The sequence below is a fragment of the Pinus tabuliformis genome, chromosome J (assembly GCF_031772625.1).
Source record: "Pinus tabuliformis cultivar Carrire ecotype Pingquan chromosome J, CPIR1, whole genome shotgun sequence".
In the NCBI taxonomy this organism is placed as follows: Eukaryota; Viridiplantae; Streptophyta; class Pinopsida; order Pinales; family Pinaceae; genus Pinus; species Pinus tabuliformis.
The window spans coordinates 615,957,304-615,979,596 of record NC_142295.1 but is presented as its reverse complement, the minus strand read 5'-3'; the positions used below and the strand labels follow the sequence as shown (position 1 = coordinate 615,979,596).

The following is a 22,293-nucleotide window of genomic DNA, read 5'->3' as shown; positions in this document are numbered from 1 at the left end:
GGTGCACACTTCTAGCTGTGTCTTAGGGTTCCTTTGAAGCTGTGTTTAGGGCTTCTCTAATTGCGGCATTAGGCCTTCTTATGCTACTGATTAGGGTTGCGTATTGAAGCTTCTTAAGACAACAAATAGGTCTCCTTTACCTGTGGCCAGACAACTCCTAGGTCTTCTCTTTTCAACTGCATCTAGGCTTCATGAACTGTGGCTAAGTCTCCTTGCTTGGACTGCGGCTAGATTACCTCATTTAGGACTGCAGCTAGGGCAACATGAGTCCTTCCTTGACAATGGATTAGGGCACAATTGAACAACTTGCTTTCTCCTTGACTGCGTATGGGAACCTTCTCTTTGACAACATCTATGGCTTCCTTTTAGATCTGCTGCTAAGGTTAGATCTCCTCTAGGACAACGTATTCTCCTTTAGATCCCCCTTCCACCAAACCCAAACAAGTGGAGAGAGATCACAAGAGATGATGATTGAAAATGACTTGAAGGCCACCTCTATTTATAATACAACGTTGAGGTTGAGTTGGGGTAATTTGGTTGCTGGCCGACCTTGACAAATTGTCAAGTAACACAAATAATCATATCTCCATGAATACATGTCGGAATTAGATGATCTTTAGATCAATCCTACACCTCTCGATGAGAGGAATCCAAGAAAAGTATTAGTTGCCATAAATAAGATGACACATATGGAGTTTGGCCCTAGTTGTCAATTTTAACACTCCCTCTCAACTAGGGAGAACTCCATCTGCTAATCCATCTGCCAGTCCATACTATCTCTGCCATCAATGCAGTGTCCTACACTGCTCTGCTCTGCTGAACTATGAAGAAGAAGTGATCGAGAATGTATCATACCATTCTCTACTGATCCGAAGTCAGTCCCATATAAAGAGAGTGTCTCATACCACTCTTACTGATTCGAAATCAGTTCCAAATAAAGAGTGTCTCATACCACTCTTACTGACCCAAAGTCAGTTCCAATTGATACGAGATCAATATCATCCTAGCATAGGGAGTACGGTAGTACATGATGCGTCCATCGGTAGTACTATGGTCCCTATCCTCATTTCCCTACTCATTGGCCAAATGAGAGGTACTTTCCATGAGTCGCAGACTGCATGGGTAGGATGTATCAACAGGGGAAGGATGAACCACTCATCTTGCCTACATGTCACCATGGGGTTTCCCAGGGGAAGGCTGAACCACTCACCCTGTACACAACAAATCACTAGGTGTTAATTTTTGGTATGTTCTATGCTAGAGCAATTTATTTAAATTTTCACAATTGGCAATCACATCAGCATTATGATAAACTGCAGATAGAACATAAATATAAAACGCAGAAGACAAGCCAAGACAAGAGGACACAAGATATGACGCAAGCCAGGGACAAACCCCACAATGTGTGGGGAAACCCTTTGATCAAATCTTCTTTTATCTTCAAAGTTCAGCAGAGAGAGAGAGATAGAGTACAATGATTTTAAGTCAATACTTGACTTGCCAAATAGGAGATCAGACATCAGAGATCTTCACCTTGAAGATGACACAATGAGGTTGTAGATCTGATCCCAAGGACTGAAGATATGTAGCAGATGAACAGCTCAGTCAGTTACCCATATTACTGAAGCTTTCCTTCCATAAGACTCTCCTTCCTTTGCCGATTCACTGATCAAGTCAAGGCTGCTAATCTGGTACCTTTCATAAGGATTGGTGCATGGCAGACCTGGTCATTTGTTAGGGCACCCTCTGAGAGCCACAACACCTTAACCATGCCCCACAGTTCACCTGATTACTGCAGCTAGCTTTCATACAATCCTCCAATGATACGCTGCCTTATAGGGCTGCTTACCTTCTGAACGCAGCTACTAGATAAAGGCCTCCAACTGCTGGCTATGGCCTGCGGCCTAGCCCATCAGTGGACTGAAACTTTAGTCCCTTCAAACAGTGATCCAAACAGCTCCTTAAACTACTGTCCCTAGCTCCTCCTTTTTGCGGATTCTTTTGCTCAGCACACCGAGATCAAGAACAGCTTGATTATGCCCAAACAATCCTGAAATAGGCCACGCTGTTACCTACAGCAATGTAGCATTATGTCAGCGGCTTAGGTGACAGCAACTGGGTCTCTTTGAGCTGCGTATAAGGGCTCCCCTTACTGCGGCTAAGGGCACTACTATACAGCTGCTTAAGACCTCCATTTGCTGTGGCTGGAACCTCCTTCTTTGACTGCGGCTAAGGCAGATTATGATTGTGGATAAGGAGTCTCTTTCTTGCTGCATATAGGGTCAATAGACAATGGATTCAGACCTTCATTTAGGGCCTATATTAGCCCTCCTCTCATCTGCGGATTGAGCCTCTTGAGACAGCGTATAGGGGCTTATTCATGCTGCACATAAGTCTCCTCTTATCTGCATTTAGATCTTCTTATAAGCCTGCGGCTAGGGCATCATCTGCACTGCGGCTAGGGCACAACTGAACTGTGGCTAGGGCATCAGCTACTGCGGCTAGGGCATCAACAAATGTATATTTTAGGTGTCCCTCCTTCTCCAAAAACCCAAGACGTGGAGAGGAGGAGAACACACCAAGAATGTGTGTTAAAATGACTTCAAATCCTCACCAATTTATACTAGAACGTAGATGATGAATAGACACGTCTATTGGGCTTCTGAGCCTACTCAAGTTGCTGGTCGGCTTGGTAATAATTATATAAACAAAATAAATTCATATCTCCATAAATACTTATCGGAATCTGATGATCTTTGGATCAATCCTACACCTCTCGACGAGAGGGATCCAATAAAAATATCAGCTGTCATAAATAAGCTGATCCACATGGAGTTTGGCCCTAGTTGCCAATTTAACACTCCCTCTCAATTAGGGAGAACTCCATCCAGTGATCCATAAGTCCGACTATACAATCTCGGCCATCAGTGCCCTGCACTGCTCTGCCCAACTCTGCTGGCTCTGCTAACTCTGCTTTGCTCAGCTCTGCTGAGCTCTGCTCTGCTCAGCTCTGCTGGCTCTGCTAACTCTGCTCTGCTGGCTCTGCTCTGCTCAGCTCTGCTGGCTCTGCTAGCTCTGCTTTGCTCAGCTCTGCTGAACTATGAAGAAGAAGAATTGATCGAGAATGTCTCATACCATTCTCCACTGACCCGAAGTCAGTCTCAGAGTGCGTACCACTAGTCCCAGACTAGTCTCAGCCGACCCGAAGTCAGCTTCATAGTAAGTACCACTCCTACCACTGGTCCCAGACCAGTATCGCAGTCTCAGAGAGTGTACCACTGGTCCCAGACCAGTTTCAACCGACCCGAAGTCAGTGTCATAGTATGTACCACTCTCACTGGTCCCAGACCAGTACTGCACTGACACAAAGTCAGTCTCGGAGTATGTACCACTGGTCCCAGACCAGTCACAGCTGACCCGAAGTCAGCGTCATAGTATGTACAACTCCTACCACTGGTCCCAGACCAGTATCATTGATCCCAGATCAATGGAGGTCATCCTAGCATAGGGAGTACGGTAGATACAACGATGCGTCCATCGGTACTACTATGGTCCCTAACTTCATTTCCCTGCTCATTGATCAGATGAGAGGTACTTCCCATGAGTCCCAGACTGCATGGGTAGGATGCCTCGACAGGAGAACTTAATCAATCCTGTCCTAACAGGAGAACACATCAATCCTGCTACAATCGCCATGGAGAACACATCAATCCAGGCCTCACAGGAGAACTAATCATCCTGCCACAATCGCCATGGAGAACACATCAATCCAGGCCTCACAGGAGAACTAATCAATCTTGCTACACAGGAGAGCGAATCATCCTGTTCCACAAGAGAGCGAATCATCTTGTCCCACAAGAGAGCGAATCATCTTGTTCCAGTGCACACCACCAGGGGAGGGTGAGTCACCCTGTGGTCATATGTTGCTCCAGTAGAACTGCAAGCCCCCCAGAGCTCCCAGAGCTCAATGTATACAACATGTAGGACCCTTCTTCAAAGGTCTCTCGACGACTCCAAGTCGTTCAGGAAAATCACAAATTTGATCTTTCCTAGGGGCTCTGTCCTGTGCATCATCCTAATGCGATGGAGCCTCCTTGCTCATCGACTTACCATGATGTCTATCTGCTGGAGCAATCGACGAATACGGGATTCCTCAATAATCGAATCCCACCTCTGGTTGTCACAGAGAATCACAGTGGTACTCATCATGTGAACAAACAGCTCACTGAAGAGCTTCAGCAACCAGACTGCCTCACAGAAGGCCATACTAGCAGCAATGTATTCTGCCTTGGTGGTGCTCAGAGTCACCGACGTCTGCTTCCTGCTCATCCAGGGTATCGAGGCAGATTCCAAAGAGAAAGAGCACTTAAAAGTGCTTTAGTGATCCTCCACACTGCCTGCCCATTCAGCATTCGAATAATAATGCAATTTCATCTTTTCGGCAGTGTATCTCAATCCATGAGAGATTGTGCCCTGAAGATACCTCAGAAGATTCTTGGCACCAATCCATTGAGGCTCAACCAAATATGAGCTCACCATGCTAACTGCAACACAGATGTCCGGACAGAGGTTCTCCAAGAACATCAACGCGAATGAGTTTATAAAACTCAGAGGCATTTCCCAAATCAGGTCCGACATCACTACCATATAACTTCTGAAAGTTAAGACCCTTGAGGTAGTCACAGGCTTGCAGCTTATCTTTTCACATTCAGAATCCAACTCCCTCTATCTCCTATAAATGAGAGGGTCTGCACCTGTCAGACATAGGTGCCGGTATGAGAGGTTTATCATCCACAACCTTTGAGTAATGGTTTGGATCAGTTTCACTCCTGGTGAGTCTCAGCTGCATTAGACAGCTATCAATCCTCTCATACTATGCCCGAGGTGTTTTTCTTCAAGCCATAGAGAGCTTTCTTCCACCTGTATACATGAGATTCCCGATCATGAGTCTTAAACTCCTCGGGTTGTTCCAAGCCTGTGGACCTGCTACATGAAGGGAATGGTCCCCTTATAATATTTTCCTTCGGTACATTTCAGACATGTACCTACATGCTCCTCTTTGAATTCAAGCATCCGAGTCACCATCTGACTCACAGACCTCCAGTGCTGAGTCAACGGACATGGTCCCCAGTGGACTTCCAGCAACTTGATACAACCCAGAACTCAAAACATCTTAACAAGATATATTTTCAAACACGTACCTTTCCATTGATAAGTGCCATCTTGTAACCTTTGATTTCCATTTCCGAGATGGTCATCGGGTTCTTCTTGCGATCAGGTACATAAAAGAGATTCAGGGGTTTCTTGCTTTCGTGGAGGAGTCGACCACTTCCTTGATGACCTGCATTACCAGTCATTCCTTTGATTATTGAAGATGTCCCAGGAATGATTGTTATCTTCATCAAGAGATGTGTCCCTGCCATTCGGACACTCCTTCGCATAACGGCCGAACTTATTTCAACAAGGCATCTGCCTTTCCTTTCACCCTTAGAACCGAACTTCCCAATGAAGAGATCATTAGATGGGCCATCAGAAACTTCTGCTGCGTCATTCTGATAACATTCTCTGCTTTGACTACACCCTAGGTGAATTATGGGGAACCCATTGATCCTTCTGTCTTGTCCCAACTGCCTTTGGTGATTGCTCTTTCACTCTTGCTTGGGCATTGTCTTCACCTCAGCTCTGATACCATGTTAATTTTTGGTATGTTCTATGCTAGAGCAATTTATTTAAATTTTCACAATTGGCAATCACATCAGCATTATGATAAACTGCAGATAGAACATAAATATAAAACGCAGAAGACAAGCCAAGACAAGAGGACACAAGATATGGCGCAAGCCAGGGACAAACCCCACAATGTGTGGGGAAACCCTTTGATCAAATCTTCTTTTATCTTCAAAGTTCAGCAGAGAGAGAGAGATAGAGTACAATGATTTTAAGTCAATACTTGACTTGCCAAATAGGAGATCAGACATCAGAGATCTTCACCTTGAAGATGACACAATGAGGTTGCAGATCTGATCCCAAGGACTGAAGATATGTAGCAGATGAACAGCTCAGTCAGTTACCCATATTACTGAAGCTTTCCTTCCATAAGACTCTCCTTCCTTTGCCGATTCACTGATCAAGTCAAGGCTGCTAATCTGGTACCTTTCATAAGGACTGGTGCATGGCAGACCTGGTCATTTGTTAGGGCACCCTCTGAGAGCCACAACACCTTAACCATGCCCCACAGTTCACCTGATTACTGCAGCTAGCTTTCATACAATCCTCCAATGATACGCTGCCTTATAGGGCTGCTTACCTTCTGAACGCAGCTACTAGATAAAGGCCTCCAACTGCTGGCTATGGCCTGCGGCCTAGCCCATCAGTGGACTGAAACTTTAGTCCCTTCAAACAGTGATCCAAACAGCTCCTTAAACTACTGTCCCTAGCTCCTCCTTTTTGCGGATTCTTTTGCTCAGCACACCGAGATCAAGAACAGCTTGATTATGCCCAAACAATCCTGAAATAGGCCACGCTGTTACCTACAACAATGTAGCATTATGTCAGCGGCTTAGGTGACAGCAACTGGGTCTCTTTGAGCTGCGTATAAGGGCTCCCCTTACTGCGGCTAAGGGCACTACTATACAGCTGCTTAAGACCTCCATTTGCTGTGGCTGGAACCTCCTTCTTTGACTGCGGCTAAGGCAGATTATGATTGTGGATAAGGAGTCTCTTTCTTGCTGCATATAGGGTCAATAAACAATGGATTCAGACCTTCATTTAGGGCCTATATTAGCCCTCCTCTCATCTGCGGATTGAGCCTCTTGAGACAGCGTATAGGGGCTTATTCATGCTGCACATAAGTCTCCTCTTATCTGCATTTAGATCTTCTTATAAGCCTGCGGCTAGGGCATCATCTGCACTGCGGCTAGGGCACAACTGAACTGTGGCTAGGGCATCAGCTACTGCGGCTAGGGCATCAGCAAATGTATATTTTAGGTGTCCCTCCTTCTCCAAAAACCCAAGACGTGGAGAGGAGGAGAACACACCAAGAATGTGTGTTAAAATGACTTCAAATCCTCACCAATTTATACTAGAACGTAGATGATGAATAGACACGTCTATTGGGCTTCTGAGCCTACTCAAGTTGCTGGTCGGCTTGGTAATAATTATATAAACAAAATAAATTCATATCTCCATAAATACTTATCGGAATCGGATGATCTTTGGATCAATCCTACACCTCTCGACGAGAGGGATCCAATAAAAATATCAGCTGTCATAAATAAGCTGATCCACATGGAGTTTGGCCCTAGTTGCCAATTTAACACTAGGGGAAGGCTGGACCACTCACCCTATGATTGTGTCTCAGTAGGGGAAGGATGAACCACTCATCCTGCCTATATAGCAAACCACTAGGGGAAGGTTGAACCACTCACCCTATGGTTGCTCATCGCTCCAAGAAGTACCCCATGCCCCCTTGATCTCCCAAAGCTCAATATCCATATCATACAGGACCCTCAGGAGAGGGTTTCTCCACGACTCCTAGTGGTTCTTGTAACGTCAAGAATTTGACCTTTCCCAGGGCTTCATTTGAATATTGGTGACTTGCACATCAGTCCCAATGTGATGGAACTTATTGCTCCTCGCTGTACCATATCCCATATAAAGTGGTACCTACTGTCTGTGTGCTGGGAGCGACGATGAAATATAGGATTCTCCGATAATCAGATCCCACTCTGGTTGTCATAGAGGATCACGGTGGTATCCAACACGTGTCCAAACAGCTCACTGAAGAGCATCCCCAACCAGACATCTTCACACGAGACCATACACGCAGCTATGAATCCGACATCAGCTGTGCTCAAAGCAATCGACTTCTGCTTCCTGCTCATCCAGGACATCGAAGCATAACTCAAAGAGAAACGACACCCAGAAGTGCCCTTGCGATCCACCACACTACCTGCCCAATCAACATCAGAATAACCATGCAGCCTCACAGCTCAGGTAGTGAATCTCAGTTCATGAGTGATTGTGCCCTGAAGATATCTCAGAAGATTCTTGGCACTAATCCAATGTGAGTGATGAGGCTCAACCATATATGGGCTCAACATGCTAATTGCAAAACATATATCCAGACGAAAGTTCACCAAGAACATCAATGCTACTATGAGTTTACGAAACTCAGAGGCATTTGCCAAATCAAGTCCGGCAGCACTACCACATAACTTCTTAAAGTTAAGCTCCATTGGGGTAGTCACAGGCTTGCAGTCCACCATTCCAAATTCGGAATACAACTCCCTCTTACGTTTGTAAATGAGAGGGTTTATACCTGTCAGAAAGAGGTCGTCCTCATAAGGTACTAGTATGAGAAGTCTATTATCCACAACCTTAAAGCAATGTTTTTGATCAGCTTCACTCCTAGTGAATCTCAACTTCATCAGATAACTATCAATCCTTTCATACCAAGCCCAGGCTGCTTGCTTCAAACTATAGAGAGCTTTCTTCAACCTGCATATATGAGATTCCCGATCATGAATCTCAAACCCCTCGGGTTGTTCCACATCTGTGGTCTTGCTATTACATGAGGGGAATGGTCCCCTTGTAAGTTTTCCTTTGGTACATCTTGGACATGTACCTTGATGCTCCTCTTTGAAATCAGGCATCCCTGTCACCATCTGTCTCACATCGGGTAGGGCCTGAAAATGAAGATGGGCAGACCTCTGGTGCCATTGAAGAGATGTGTCACATGACATGGTCCCCAATGGACTTCCTACAACTTGATACAAAATGCCAACCTTGAACCCAAGAGAAAAAGCATCTTTAAAATTCCTTTTCCTAGCACGTACCTTTCCATCGATGAATGCCACCTTGTAACCTTTGTCTTCCATTGCCGAAATGGACACAAGGTTCTTCTTGAGATCAAGTACATAAAGAACTTCTTGTAAATGAATCGAGTTACCTTGATCCAATTGAAGAGTAACATTCCCTACACCCTTCACGAGATAGGTGGCATCGTCTCCAATAATAATCTTCAAGTTTGTTTCCTTCTCTATCAGATTAGAGAGCGCTTCCTTGTATCCGGTGAAGTGACTTGAAGCACAACTATCAATAAGCCAGTTTCCCAAAGAGTTTGGAGGAGAGGTAGTGGAGAGTGCCGAAATAAGGTAATACTCCTTTTGCTTGTCAGAAACAACATTTGATTCTTCATACTTGGAGTTCCTTACTTTCTTGGAGGGTCGACCATTTCCTTGATGTCCCGCATTCCTTTTTCCTTTGCCATTTTACTTGTCATTCCTTCGATCATTGTTATTGAAGTTGCCCCTGGAATGATTGTGATCATCATCGTGTGATGTGTCCCTTCTATTTGGACACTCCCTCGCATAGTGGCCAAACTTATTGCAAGCAAAGCATCTGCCTTTCCTTCCACCCTTAGATTCGAGCTTTCCATTGAAATGACCTTTAGACCCTGCATTATTTCTCCTTTTGGCATGAGCGGAGAAAGCAGTAGGGTTTCCTTTATTAGAAGGCATTTCTTGCTCCACCATCTTGGTTTCTTCTTGAATGCATCTCGACATCAATTCTTCAAACCCTGGAATTCAATCATTATTGGGAATAGTGGGTCTAAATATATACCACTCAGGTGGGAGTCCTCCAAGAGTAGTGATAGTAAGTTCCCTATCAGGAATGACTTCTCCAATCGATAGAAGATTATTCTTGATCTCAGTGATCCTTAAGAAGTAGGATTGAATATCCTCATCCTTGCCCTTCTTAATATCCTTCAACTTATTTTTGAGGAACAAAATTTGATTTGCATCACTAACCTTTAACATGCTTACCAATCTATTGTAGATCTCCTTGGAGGTGTTTAGATCGGAGATGTAGGCCACCAGACGCTTGTCAATGGAATCTCTGATAATCTTCTTTGTTTTGACTTCACCCTTGGTGTACTTGTTCTTTGTAGTAGTTGATGCATTTGATGGAGGCTCAGGGATTTTACCCTTCACGTAATGCAACACTTCTTGCTCTTCCAATATTAGATCCAAAGACATCTTCCTTCCGTGATAGTCAAACTTTTCACGGAGCTTGTCTTCAGTTGGGAAATGGGATGAGGAAAGGAACCCATTGAACCTTTGACCTTGTTCAACTGTCTTTGGTGATTGCTCTCTCACTCTTGCTTGGTGATCTAAAAATAGGGCTCTTAGGCTTTTTGTCTAACTTACAAGAAATGCGGAACTAGGAAATGCTTGAAAATATAGGTGTATGCTTGTATTTGTTTTTGACTGTCGAGTACTTATGTTCATTTGCTTATGCTGATGTGAAACATGAATAATAGTAAATAAAGCAGCAATTCAACAAACCCATAAGACAACAATATAATATGGAGTTCACCCTGATATCTTGGGCTACGTTTCCTTGAGCTCTAATCAACTCAATTAGGCTCTTTGGATTATGGCTTCAATTCTTTTACAAGTGCTACACTTAACTCCATTGGTTTACAGTTGAGCCAATGGGCTTAGAATGCCATCTTACCCCTGGTTGTCCTTGTTCTGCAGACCGGTCTAGGCTTCTCTGGACTTGACTACTTTAGTCAGTGCTCTGAGGTTCTCGAGCTTCTGGGTTCTTTGAATCTCTCAGAATTCTGCATTTGTCTCTAGAACTCCTTCTCCTGTCTTCGACACACCTCAGACAACCAGCGACAGCTCAATCATTCGATCTCCTACTGTGTTGGAGCTTCATTGCAGCTTCGTGGCTCTTTAGAAGTCTATTAGAGCTCTCTGGCTCTGTGGCTCTGGCTCCATCCTCGGGTGGCTCTGCTTATTACAGTGTGCTCAATTTGAGTCTCACACAACAGATACAATCAGGAGAACTGTACTTGGATTCCCCAAGTCTCTCTCTCTGGATTACACAGACTCTCTGGAGTATTCTCTCTATCTCTGTCTTACCCCTGGCTCACTTGCTGTCTTTGCTTCTTCAGGTCAGCTCGGCTCTAGTTTCTCTGCTTCCAGGTCTGCTGACTGCTTCCTAGGCTGCCTCTCGGCTTTCTGCCTCCTTTTCTCTCACTGTCAGTTTGTGGCTTAAAGCCAATTCACTCCCTGACTGTTCGTTTCTGCTTCCCGGCTCTCTGGATCTCCTGCCTCTGTCTGTTGGAACTCCCCTGCTCTGTGTCATCATCACTGTAACTCTTCAAAGGGAGGTGGCCACCTGTTTCATAATGGATGAGTGTCAGGTTCACCGGAAACACTCGATCGTTTGAAATGGCAATTATTTCTGTTTATTACAAGAATGCCCGCGAAACACGAATCCTCTCCCAACTCATCGGTTATGCCGGATCTCAAATCTTTATTCACCTCAGCCTATTTGCCCGTCAAATTCAGTCACCCCTCGGATTGCTTCTCCATCGTTGATCTGGGGCCTCTAGATCCTACGGTATCTGTCCATATCGCGCAGGTAAGTAGCATGACCGTTAACTGCGTGATAGGAGCGGTTTTCTCTCTCATCCACTGGACACGTGTCCCCCTGTGTATGGCATCGCGCGGGACTTGGTCGAACCTGCTTACTGCTTGAAGTCCTTTCGATATCCTGCCGGTTTTAGCACGGGGCCTGCCTTCTGACGGAATCGGCGATTTCTGTGCGGTTCTATGCTTTTCCTTGTGACCAAGCGTTCAGGGCTTTCCTTCACTGAGAGGGACACCTTGCAATACGTGATTAGCGCTAATCGCATATCAGAAACTGCCTCTGTTTTGGGATTTGACCTCCCATTTGTCAATTTGTGACAATGCGTGGTCACCATGGGCCAACGGTCTGCGCGCTTTAGCCTTTGATCGAGTGTCCTCGTTGCTCCGTGCTGACCACAAATTGCCATTGTTCAGAGGTTATTTCCAGTGTTGTTAAAATCGCGATTTTTTCACCTTGCCGATCAAATCGCGATTTTTATACGAAAAAATCGCCTACTTTTTTTTTGCCGATTTTTACTGAAAAAATCGCGCTTTTTTCAAAAAATCGCGATTTTTTCGAAAAAAAGCGCGATTTTTAACGAAAAAATCGTGGGGGCTCAGGACAGCATAGTTTTATAACTTTTTTTGGGTTTTTTCATGCAATGTTTTTTGAAAGAAACAAGTAATTTTTGAGTGGGGTAGCTTAATGATCAAGTCTAGGCCCTAGTATGGATATGCTATTCATGGTAATGTTAAATTCTTAAAGTAAAAGTGACATTCTCCTTAATCTTCATTTTCATCCTTTTACTTAAATTTTTAACATTACCATGAAATGACTCAGGATGTTTGAGAGTGGTTCCAGCCTCATTGGATTTCATATGGAGAAAGTAGAATTTTAGATTTCATTTAAAATTCAGCAGACTTATCAGTTTTTCAGGATTTTAGGATTGGGAGATTGTAATGTTTCCAGGTGACACCACCTGCCTGGGCTACCCCTGCCACCAGTAGAGGACGTGGTCTACCTCCTATAGCTCCTACTTCTAGTTCTTCAACGTCTAGAGCACATCAGACTCCACTGCCATTTCCACCTGCACGGGCACCAGCATCTACATCTAGAGGGAAAGGGAAAGCTATGGCATTTTGTCGCAAGAGGGGCAGAGGAAATCAATAGGATTAGACTTTCATTTTATTGTATATGACATTATGACATGATGAGATACATTATCAGATTTTTTGTTGATATTTTGAGGCTGAGTTGGGACTCAGGAGTCAGGACTTACTATTCAGGACATGATTCAATGTTATGTGTGATTTTAGCGCTAGAAATGATATTAAACATCTTATATATTAGTTTTTTTATCATATTTATGTGTCAATGTATTTATTTTATGTTGTAGATGGTTTAGATATTAAAAAAATTGAAAAAAAATGAAAAAAAATGAATATTTTTGTGCCAAACGCTTTTTTCCCGCTTTTTTCCGCTTTTTTCCCGCTTTTGTCGATTTTTTCCGCTTTTTTCCCGGCGCCGATTAAATCCCGATCGCGCTTTGTGCAACATTGGTTATTTCTGATAGGCTCGATATCCATAGCACTTTGAAACTTTTGTTATGAGTTTTACAGAGTTCCTAGAGACTGTAAGAGTGTTTGAGGATCCAATTCGGATCACGCCTTCCCACTAAAAGAACTTGTGGTCCACCAAAAGATTGATATACTAATCTGAGCAGTAAATGAGAGTAACAAGACCCTCTTCTTTCAGCCTCCCTACACTTGCCTTTGAATAGTGCCTCTGAACCAAAATTTCTGACCACTTCCCTTCTTGGATGGGTTGGTCGTCTCGAGAAGAACTGTTTTCCTCCTTGACTTCATGCAGAACTTCTGCTGTGAAGTTTACAGAAGGTAGTTTGAACTTCTTTTCCCTGATTCCTTGATCCAAAGTGGCTCAAACGAATGTGAAGTTACCTCTGCTTCACTAAACTTTCATTTGTACCTGTTTGAAATGCTGCCAACAACAACTATTAACAATAGCGGGCATATAGACCAGTGTTTTACAACCAGGACCAGGACTCCGACCAGGCCGAGGATCGACTCCGACTCCGACCAGGATTCGGTAATGACTCGGCCTAGTCGATTTCAATGACTCGGTCGTTGTAAAAAATACATTAAATATTTATTTTTTTTATAAAAAAACATAATTTTAAATATTTTAAACATAATTTTAAAGATTTTCATTCATGTTTCCAAACACATAGCATTATAATATAGATGGAAGACAACATATGATCAAACTTTTTAACTTGACTAGGGGGGTTTATACCGGAGGGTCTTATGTATTTACACTTTGGTTCGAACACTTTTAATTCAGGTTCTAGATTATAGTATACACATTTTAACCTTGAAAACTAAACATATATAGATATGTGTTTCTATTTAATTCTTCTGTGTTAAAATGCTCTTCATATTTACAAATTTTGCTTGTTTTTACCAGGTCTTCCATGTTTCTAAATGGATTTATTAATATGTTTGCGGTGCTGCAATAGTAATTCTGGATTGTGGTAGTAATTACATAATGCCATTTTATATTCTGCATAAGGAAAATTTTGGTTATTTAAGTGTTGGGATTGATTTGCCTCTCAAATCAAGATTTTGAAATGTGCTTCTATTCTCTCACAGAGCTTGATTTAAAGATTTGAATAGATTGAAGAACTTTCTAATATTGGTATAGCCTTTTAATTCAAATGGATGCACCAAGTGGTATGGAGATTAAAAATCTGATTGAAGCTGTAGCGATGGATTTCAAACAAGCATTTCTATGGTACCTTATTGGCAGATGGACAAGATCTACTGTGTGGACCAATGTCAATGAGGCTTCAAGCAGGTCACATAGGTGAGAGTTGCACTGTGGCAGTGGGGTTTACTAAATTTTGTGCTCTGTTTTTTCCTGATTGAGGTCCTCAGCAAAATCTTAAAGAATGAAAAACCTCAAGTCCAGTGGATTCATGACATCCTTTTGTCTCTGTAAGCAAGAAGATATGTATTACAGGTAGACATCTAGATTCTAGATACAACACTAAAGGTTAGATGTGTTAATACACCTTTCAGCATAATTTTGCTTACTGGGAAATTTGGTTTTTCAGAAAATGCATATTAGAAAGCTTTTCCTGAAGAAAGCTGTTCCTCTTTTCAGCTTGATCAGGATTGTCACTAGGGGTTTGAGAGTTGATGAGACATACGCCATAACAGGTAAGTTGTGGATGGTTAATTTAGGTGGAAGCGAACAAATTCTTAAGACACAGGCTAGTGGCCAAACTATGGAAGAAGCAAAAGCTATAAACTTGTCACTTTCTGCCTTTGGAGATGTTATCAGTATATTGCAAGGAAAACAGCCTCACATATCTTACAGGTACTTGGACTTTTGGATTCGAAAGTATGAAGAGGATCTTTGATCTACTTGCAGATCTGAAAAAAATTAGTCATACCTGACATAATGAAAACATCAGAGAGATAAACAGCAAGATTCTGAAAAGAATATCACCATTCTATTACGAGGGAGAGGTTACCTTTTATAAGCAAGGCGCCTTCTTATTAACTTGATTACAAATAGTTTTGCAATGGTTCATGGCATACTTTATGCATTGTGTACTTCATAATAAAATTACAGACATCCAAACAGATTAATTTCACACCACAAATCCAAAAAAAAGTGAATAAAATTTATTTTTTACGCTGCCCAGCCGTTTTCCAATGACTAGGCCTGGTCAATACGTACTCGGCCTGGTTGACCGAGTCAACTATGACTCGGCCTGGTCATTGGATGACTAGGCCGAGTCATAGTTGACTCGGCCAACCTAGCCGGTTACTTGGCCTGGTCGTAATTTTTTTTATCGGCTCGGTTTGACCAGGCCGTTTCCGAGTCAACTCGGCCTGGTTGTAAAACAATGATATAGACAACAACTGGATGGACTAACTCCTACTTCAACAAAAGAAACAACTTTTCACTCTTGTGAATTACCTCCATGTCTTTACATTTGCATACAATGATTGACTAGATAACAAGCCAATAAAACATGCCTTTACAACAAATGATTCTTCAAGTCGCATGTAGGAAAAAGACCTTTAGGACTCTTTTCCAAAAGATGAAACACTTCATCATTATCTCCATTTTAGAGACCAAGTTAACTTCTCCCAAGTCAACATCACATGCATACTCCAAAACAAGGTAATCAACCCTGCCAGTTAATTACACCTACATGTTCAAATACAAGGAAATCATCGGCATCCCTGTGTTCATGCACATCATTCTCATGCATGCATTTCATCCTTCAACCCTTGCTTAAGTACACTTTACTTTCGAAGCTGAGATGAACATAATGTTGGAGCAACAAAGTGAGCCTCCTACTCAACTTTTTCTATTCACCATTTTGGTGAGATCCTGCAACTTGCATTTATCCTACAAAGAAATGCAAACAGATGCATCAATGGACATGCAGTCTTAATTGGATAAGAATTCTAACCATTTCTTACCAATCCATTTCAAAGGTCCCTCCTTTGTTTGCACATCAGCATCAATATGTGAATCATCCTGAAACACATCAATCATGGAATCTTTATTTCCATCCCTGCCATTTTCTTTTTCCACCTTCCCCTTTAGCTTTGGTGGAAGCAGTTCTGGATTCAAAGTCCAACACCTTTCAGCAAGATGTCCTTGCTTATGGCAGTAAGTGCAACACATGTGCATCCTTTTGACAACATGATTTTCTTTGTCCTGTGGACCTTTTGTTGCTTGCTTATTTTCCTTCAAAAGTTTCCTATATGTGGCCATCCTCTTCCAGCATCTAGAAACATAATGGTTATCCAAACCACAAAAGGAACATGCAATTCTTTTTCCATGCTTTACAAAATCAAAAGGAATGTGTTTAGAACCAGATTTATACCTGCCTCTTTCACCTTTATTGCCTTCATGAGGAGGTGAAGCAAATGAAGAAGTGGCTCCCTTTGGAACATCATCACTTTCTTCAAGGCTGTTAGAGTTTCCACAACTTTCTGGTTCATGTGTGTGCTTTTGAACACCTACATCCTACAAATGATGTTTCGAGCTATTGCATTCCTCCTGAATACAATCTTCACACTTCTGAGGTAGAGGACCTGCAATGAAACTCCTTTTTGGAACTGTTTCAATGGCCTTCATGGTAGCTTTGGAACTCTCTCCATAAGATTGTCCATAGCCAAGACCCAAATACTTAGGCCTTTCCTCAACCATTATTGGTTCAACAATACCTTGTGCATGCTTTCCCAAGCCCTTTCCTTCATAGTCCATCTTGGACATTAGCTTGGAACCTATGCCTCTAGTATGTTTTTCAAAAGAACCAATATAAGCATTCTTAGAGGAACTTGAAGACAAACTGGAATGGTTTACCTCTTCTCCAAGCTGACACTTGACCAAGGCTTCTTTGGCAACAAAGAGTTGTGATTCCAACTCATGCATCCTTTTCAGGTTCATATTTGCAATATGAAGTCACGTCTCCATTTCCTGCAATTTGTCAGAAAGAAACTGCTTCTCTTCCTCCACTGAATTCAACTGCTCTCTAGGTATGCTGCTCTTCCTACCATCCTCATACATTTCTCTCACCATATCCATCATGGTGGACAAGTCTTGCTTCATATCTTCATCAAAGACTCTTCTGAAGAAAGAAGAATTTGATGACTCACTTGTAGATGTTGTCATTATGCCAATGAACAAAAGAACTTCAAACAAGATTAATGAAGAGCTTACTCAAGCAAACCTTTTGCAACAAACCTCTTGTGCTTCAAGGGTTGCTTTGAGGTCCTTTGGGGATAAGAAGAATGCCTTCAACCCTTCTTCCTTCTTGTCCTTCCTGGACTGAGCTATCAATAGCTTTCCCTTCACCTCTGCAAACTCAAACAATAGTCAGTCTGCAACCAAGCATACAATCAATGAGGCAATCAATCCTTGACTACCCAAACACTTTTTTGACAAGCAATCTTTGCCCTGTCAATCAAGCATTCTGATACAACCTTCTTTGAAGGTGGGGTTAATCAATTTTAAGCTTTGATACCATCTGATCTGAAAATGGGGCTCTTAGGCTTCTTGTCTAACTTACGAGAACCTCTCCCACTTCCAAAGCTTTAAATTTTCCCAACTCTTAATTATTAACCAATGCAGAATTAAGAAATTCTTGAAAATATAGGTGTATGCTTGTATTTGTTTTTGACTGTTGAGGACTTATGTTTGTTTGCTTATGTTGATGTGAGACACGAATAACAGTAAATAAAGCAGCAATTCAACAAACCCATAAGACAACAATATAATATGGAGTTCACCTTGATATCTTGGGTTACGTTTCTTTGAGCTCTAATCAACTCAATTAAGCTCTCTGGGATTATGGCTTCAATTCTTTTACAAGTGCTACACTTTACTCCATTGATTTACAACTGAACCAATGGGCTAAGAATGCCATCTTACCCCTGGCTGTCCTTGTTCTGCAGACCGGTCTAGGCTTCTCTGGACTTGACTCCTTCAGTTAGTGCTCTGAGCTTCTCGAGCTTCTGGGTTCTCTGACTCCCTCAAAATTCTGCATTTGTCTCTGGAACTCCTTCTCCTGTCTTCGACACACCTCAGACAACCAGCCACAGCTCGATCATTCGATCTCTTGCTGTGCTGCAACTTCACTGCAGCCTCATGGCTCTTTAGAAGTCTATTAGAGCTCTCTGGCTCTGTGGCTCTGCCTCCAACCTCGGGTGGCTCTGCCTATTACAGTGAGCTCAATTTGAGTCTCACACAATAGATACAATCAGGAGGACTGTACTTGGATTCCCTAAGTCTCTCCCTTTGGAGTACACAGACTCTCTGGAGTACTCTCTCTGTCTCTGTCTTACCCCTGGCTCACTTGCTGCCTTTGCTTTTTCAGGTCAGCTCGACTCTGGTTTCTCTGCTTCCAGGTCTGCTTTGGCTTCTTGGGCTGCCTCTCGGCTTTCTGCCTCCTTTTCTCTGCCTGTCCGTTCGTGGCTTAAAGCCAATCCACTCCTTGACTGTTCGTTTTCGCTTCCTGGCTCTTTGGATCTCCTGCCTCTGTGCGCTGGAACTCCCCTGCTTTGCGTCATCATCACTGTAACGCTTCACAAGTAGGTGGCCGCCTGTTTCATAACGTATGAGTGTCAAGTTCACCAGAAACACTTGATCGTTGGAAACGGCCGTTATTTCCGTTTACTCCAAGAATGCTCGCAAAACACGAATCCTCTGCCAACTCATCGGTTATGTCGGATCTCAAATCTTTATTCGCCTCAGCCTATTTCCCTGTCAAATTTGGTCACCCATCGGATTTCTTCTCCGCTGTTGATCTGGGGCCTCCAGATCCTACGGTCTCTGTCCATATCGCGCGGGTAAGTAGCATGACCGTTAACCACGCGATGGTAGTGGTTTTCTCTCTCATCCGCTGGACACGTGTCCCCCAGTGTATGGCATCGCATGGGACTTGGTTGAACCCGCTTACTGCTTGAAGTCCTTCCAATATCCTGCTGGTTTTAGCGCAGGGCCCGCCTTTTGACGGAATCGGGGATTTTCATGTGGTTCTATGCTTTTCCTCGTGACCAAGCGCTCGGGGCTTTCCCTCATTGAGAGGGATGCCCTGCGATGCGCGAAACTGCCTCTGTTTTGGGATTTGACCTCCCGTTTGTCAATTTGTGCCAATGCGCGATCACCATGGGCCAACGGTCTGCTCGCTTTGATCGAGGGTCCTCGTTGTTCTGTGCTGACCAGAAATTGCCATTGTTCAGAGGTTATTTTTGATAGGCTCGATATCCATAGCACTTTGAAACTTTTGTTATGAGTTTTACAGAGTTCCCAGAGATTGTAAGAGTGTTTGAGGATCCAGTTTGGATCACTTGGGCTTTGTCTTCACCTCAGCTCTGATACCATGTTAAATTTGGGTATGTTCTATGCTTAGAGCAATTTACTTCAATTTTTCATATTAGCCCAATGACAATATTCAGATTAGCAATCACATCAAGATGATAGTAAGGTGCAGATAGAACATATACATAAGCAATAGAAGACAAGCCAAGACAAGAGGACACAAGATGTGGCACTAACCAAGGACAAACCCCAATGTGGGGAAACCCTTGGGCAATTCTTCTTATATTCTTCAATAGTTCAGCAGAGAGAATGAGATAGAGTACAATGATTTGAAGTCAATACTTGACTTACCAAATAGGAGATCAAAGATCTTCTCCGCGACGATGACACAATGAGGTTGCAATTCTGATACCAAGTTTTGAAGATATGCAACAGATGATAGGCCTAGAACAACTCAACCAATTACCTAGAATATTGAGGCTTTCCTTCAATAAGACTCTCCTTCCTTTGCTGGTTCATTGATCATGACAAGGCTGCTAATCTCGCACCTTTCATATGCTGCAAGGACTGGTGCATTTCATGGAAAACTTGGTCACTAGTTAGGGAACAAACTCAGTGTGCTACAACACCCTAAACACACCCCACAATCCTCCTATTGACTGCGGCTAGCCTTCATACAGTCCATCCTACTATATGCTGCTTTATAGGGCTGCTAACCTTCTGAACGCAACACTTAAAGACCTCCAACTGCTAGCTAAAGCTTGCGGCCTAGCGCTTGGCTAGAAGAGTAGGCGACCCCATAGAGGACGTCTCGGCTCTTGTTGAGGCATAAGTTACCTGCTATTGTGCGGCTTGCAGGTTGTTGCACATAGCCTAGGTTTATAGTGGCAGCCAGTCAGATTTGATCCTGGGTCTGTTCAGGATAACTCTCACCAGTTACCGATTATCCTAGATTCAAAAAAAAAAAAAAAAAAAAAAAAAAAGCAATGGACTGTAACTTAGGTCCCCTCAATCCGCCCTTAAGCAGCCAATCTTTAGCTCCTCTTTTTTGCAGATTCTTCTGCCTAGAAAACCGAGTTCAAGAATAGCTTGATCATACCCAAATAGTCTTGAATTAGACCATGCTGTCACCTACAATAATGTGGTATTAACACAGACCCTACACGCTGTTGAATTACTCCTTTTTATTGCGGCTAGGTCCAAACTTCTAGCTGCGTCTTAGGGTCCCTTTGAAGCTGTGTTTAGGGATCCTCTAATTGCGGCTTTAGGCCTTTTTATGTTGTTGATTAGGGCTGCGTATTGAAGCTTCTTAAGACAACAAATAGGTCTCCTTTACCTGTGGCCAGATAGCTCCTAGGTCTTCTCTTTTCAACTGCGTCTAGGCTTCATGAACTGTGGCTAAGTCTCCTTGCTTGGACTGCGGCTAGATTACCTCCTTTAGGACTGCGGTTAGGGCAACATGAGTCCTTCCTTGACAATGGACTAGGGCACAATTGAACAACAACTTGCTTTCTCCTTGACTGCGTATGGGAGCCTTCTCTTTGACAACATCTAGGGCTTCCTTTTAGATTTGCGGTTGGGGCTAGATCTCCTCTAGGACAACGTATTCTCCTTTAGATCTTCCTTCCACCAAAACCCAAACAAGTGGAGAGAGATCACAAGATATGATGATTGAAAACGACTTGAAGGCCACCTCTATTTGTAGTGCAACGTTGAGGTTGAGTTGGGGTAATTTGGTTGTTGGCCAACCTTGACAAATTGTCAAGTAACACAAATAAATTCATATCGCCATGAATACATGTTGGAACCAGATGATCTTTAGATCAATCCTACACCTCCCGACGAGAGGAATCCAAGAAAAATATCAGCTGTCGTAAATAAGATGACCCATATGGAGTTTGGCCCTAGTTGACAATTTTAACAAGTTTATATATATATATATATATATATATATATATATCATTGTTGCTTACATCTTGATTTTATCACAAAAGATTGTGAAATCTTGATTTTTTTGGCATGGCCAATGTTTTCCGATTTTTATTGATATTTTGGTGGTATCTTAATTTTGTCGATGTTTGCAACATATATATATATATATATATATATATATATATATATATATATATAATTTGGTAATGGTAAAAATGTTTGGATAGGTGAAGACCTGTGCGGAGGTTTTGATGCAGAGTATAAGCTCTTGGAGGATCTCCTTGTTATCCTCCACGAGCAAAGCATTTTTTCTCTTTGGAATGCTAAAGGCCTAGACTATGATCGGTTTGGTAGGTTTGGTTGGAAATCTATTGAGGATTTGGGCTTGGTTGGTCAGCAGGCTTCAGAGTGGTGTAGCTTTGTTGGCATGTTGTGTTCTAGTTTTATCAATCTAAGGGAAGATTAGGTTGACTCCTTTCGTTGGTCCAAAAGTCTTATTGGCGTCTTCACAATTAAGTTAAGATACAAAGCTCAAAATGAGGAGGCTCTCGGAAGAAAAGTTTGGTGGTAGGAATGCATTTGGACGATGTGTGTCCTATTAAAATCCAAAATTCTCCTTTGGGTGGAATTAAGTAGTAAGCTCTTAACTTTGGAGAATGGGATTTGTTGTCGCTCAAACTAGCAGGGGTCATAGAGGAGCACTTGCTAGGTTAAGAGTAACAATGGAGCTATAGCCCATTGTCACCACAGCTAAAGCTCCCTACTCTTTACGAACTTTCACCGATGGGAGGAGACCCGATACATATAGAGAATCACCTATGAAGGATAGATCAATGAAATGGATAGGAGGTGATTCCAATAACCCTTTCCCAGGAGAAACTCAAAATTAGGGCTTGCTTTTTAAGCAAGGTGTAGGGTTCTCTAGGAGGGGTTGATGAGGATTTGAGGGCTAGGTTTAAGGAATATGACTTGCAAAGGAGCTTCCTAATCCCTAAAATCCTTATGGAACTTGGTTTCCCAAGTGGTTTTTGAAGAATCAATTTTGATAGGAAATGGGACCACATG

The 22,293-nt window shown here is 42.7% G+C and overlaps 2 protein-coding genes across 4 annotated transcripts in view; both read left to right on the top strand.

The window, feature by feature from the left end:
- The window catches only part of LOC149228458 (uncharacterized), a 412,049-nt gene that overhangs the window by 191,485 nt on the left and 198,271 nt on the right, over positions 1-22,293 (top strand). The gene's annotated exons all lie outside the window — the stretch shown is intronic.
- Positions 13,508-15,270, top strand: LOC149228459 (kinesin-like protein KIN-14U). Of its 3 annotated transcripts, none has more exons than XR_016247206.1 (2): positions 13,508-14,310; positions 14,561-15,270. XR_016247206.1 is itself a non-coding variant. In XM_089375686.1 (2 exons), exons 1-2 carry the CDS (start codon positions 14,162-14,164, stop codon positions 14,867-14,869), a joined length of 408 nt encoding a protein of 135 aa, XP_089231812.1. In that variant the 5' UTR covers positions 13,508-14,161; the 3' UTR covers positions 14,870-15,267. The 3 variants fall into 3 exon arrangements, 1 of the variants encoding a protein (XP_089231812.1); XR_016247205.1 differs by having other exon boundaries at positions 13,508-14,466; positions 14,611-15,270; XM_089375686.1 differs by having other exon boundaries at positions 14,611-15,267.

Coding starts and splice junctions, on each gene's coding strand:
- LOC149228459 (XM_089375686.1), top strand. CDS start 14,162: ATGGATGCACCAAGTGGTATGGAGATTAAAAATCTGATTGAAGCTGTA. Junction 14,311..14,610: donor GCTTCAAGCAGGTCACATAG/GTGAGAGTTGCA, acceptor TCCTCTTTTCAG/CTTGATCAGGATTGTCACTA.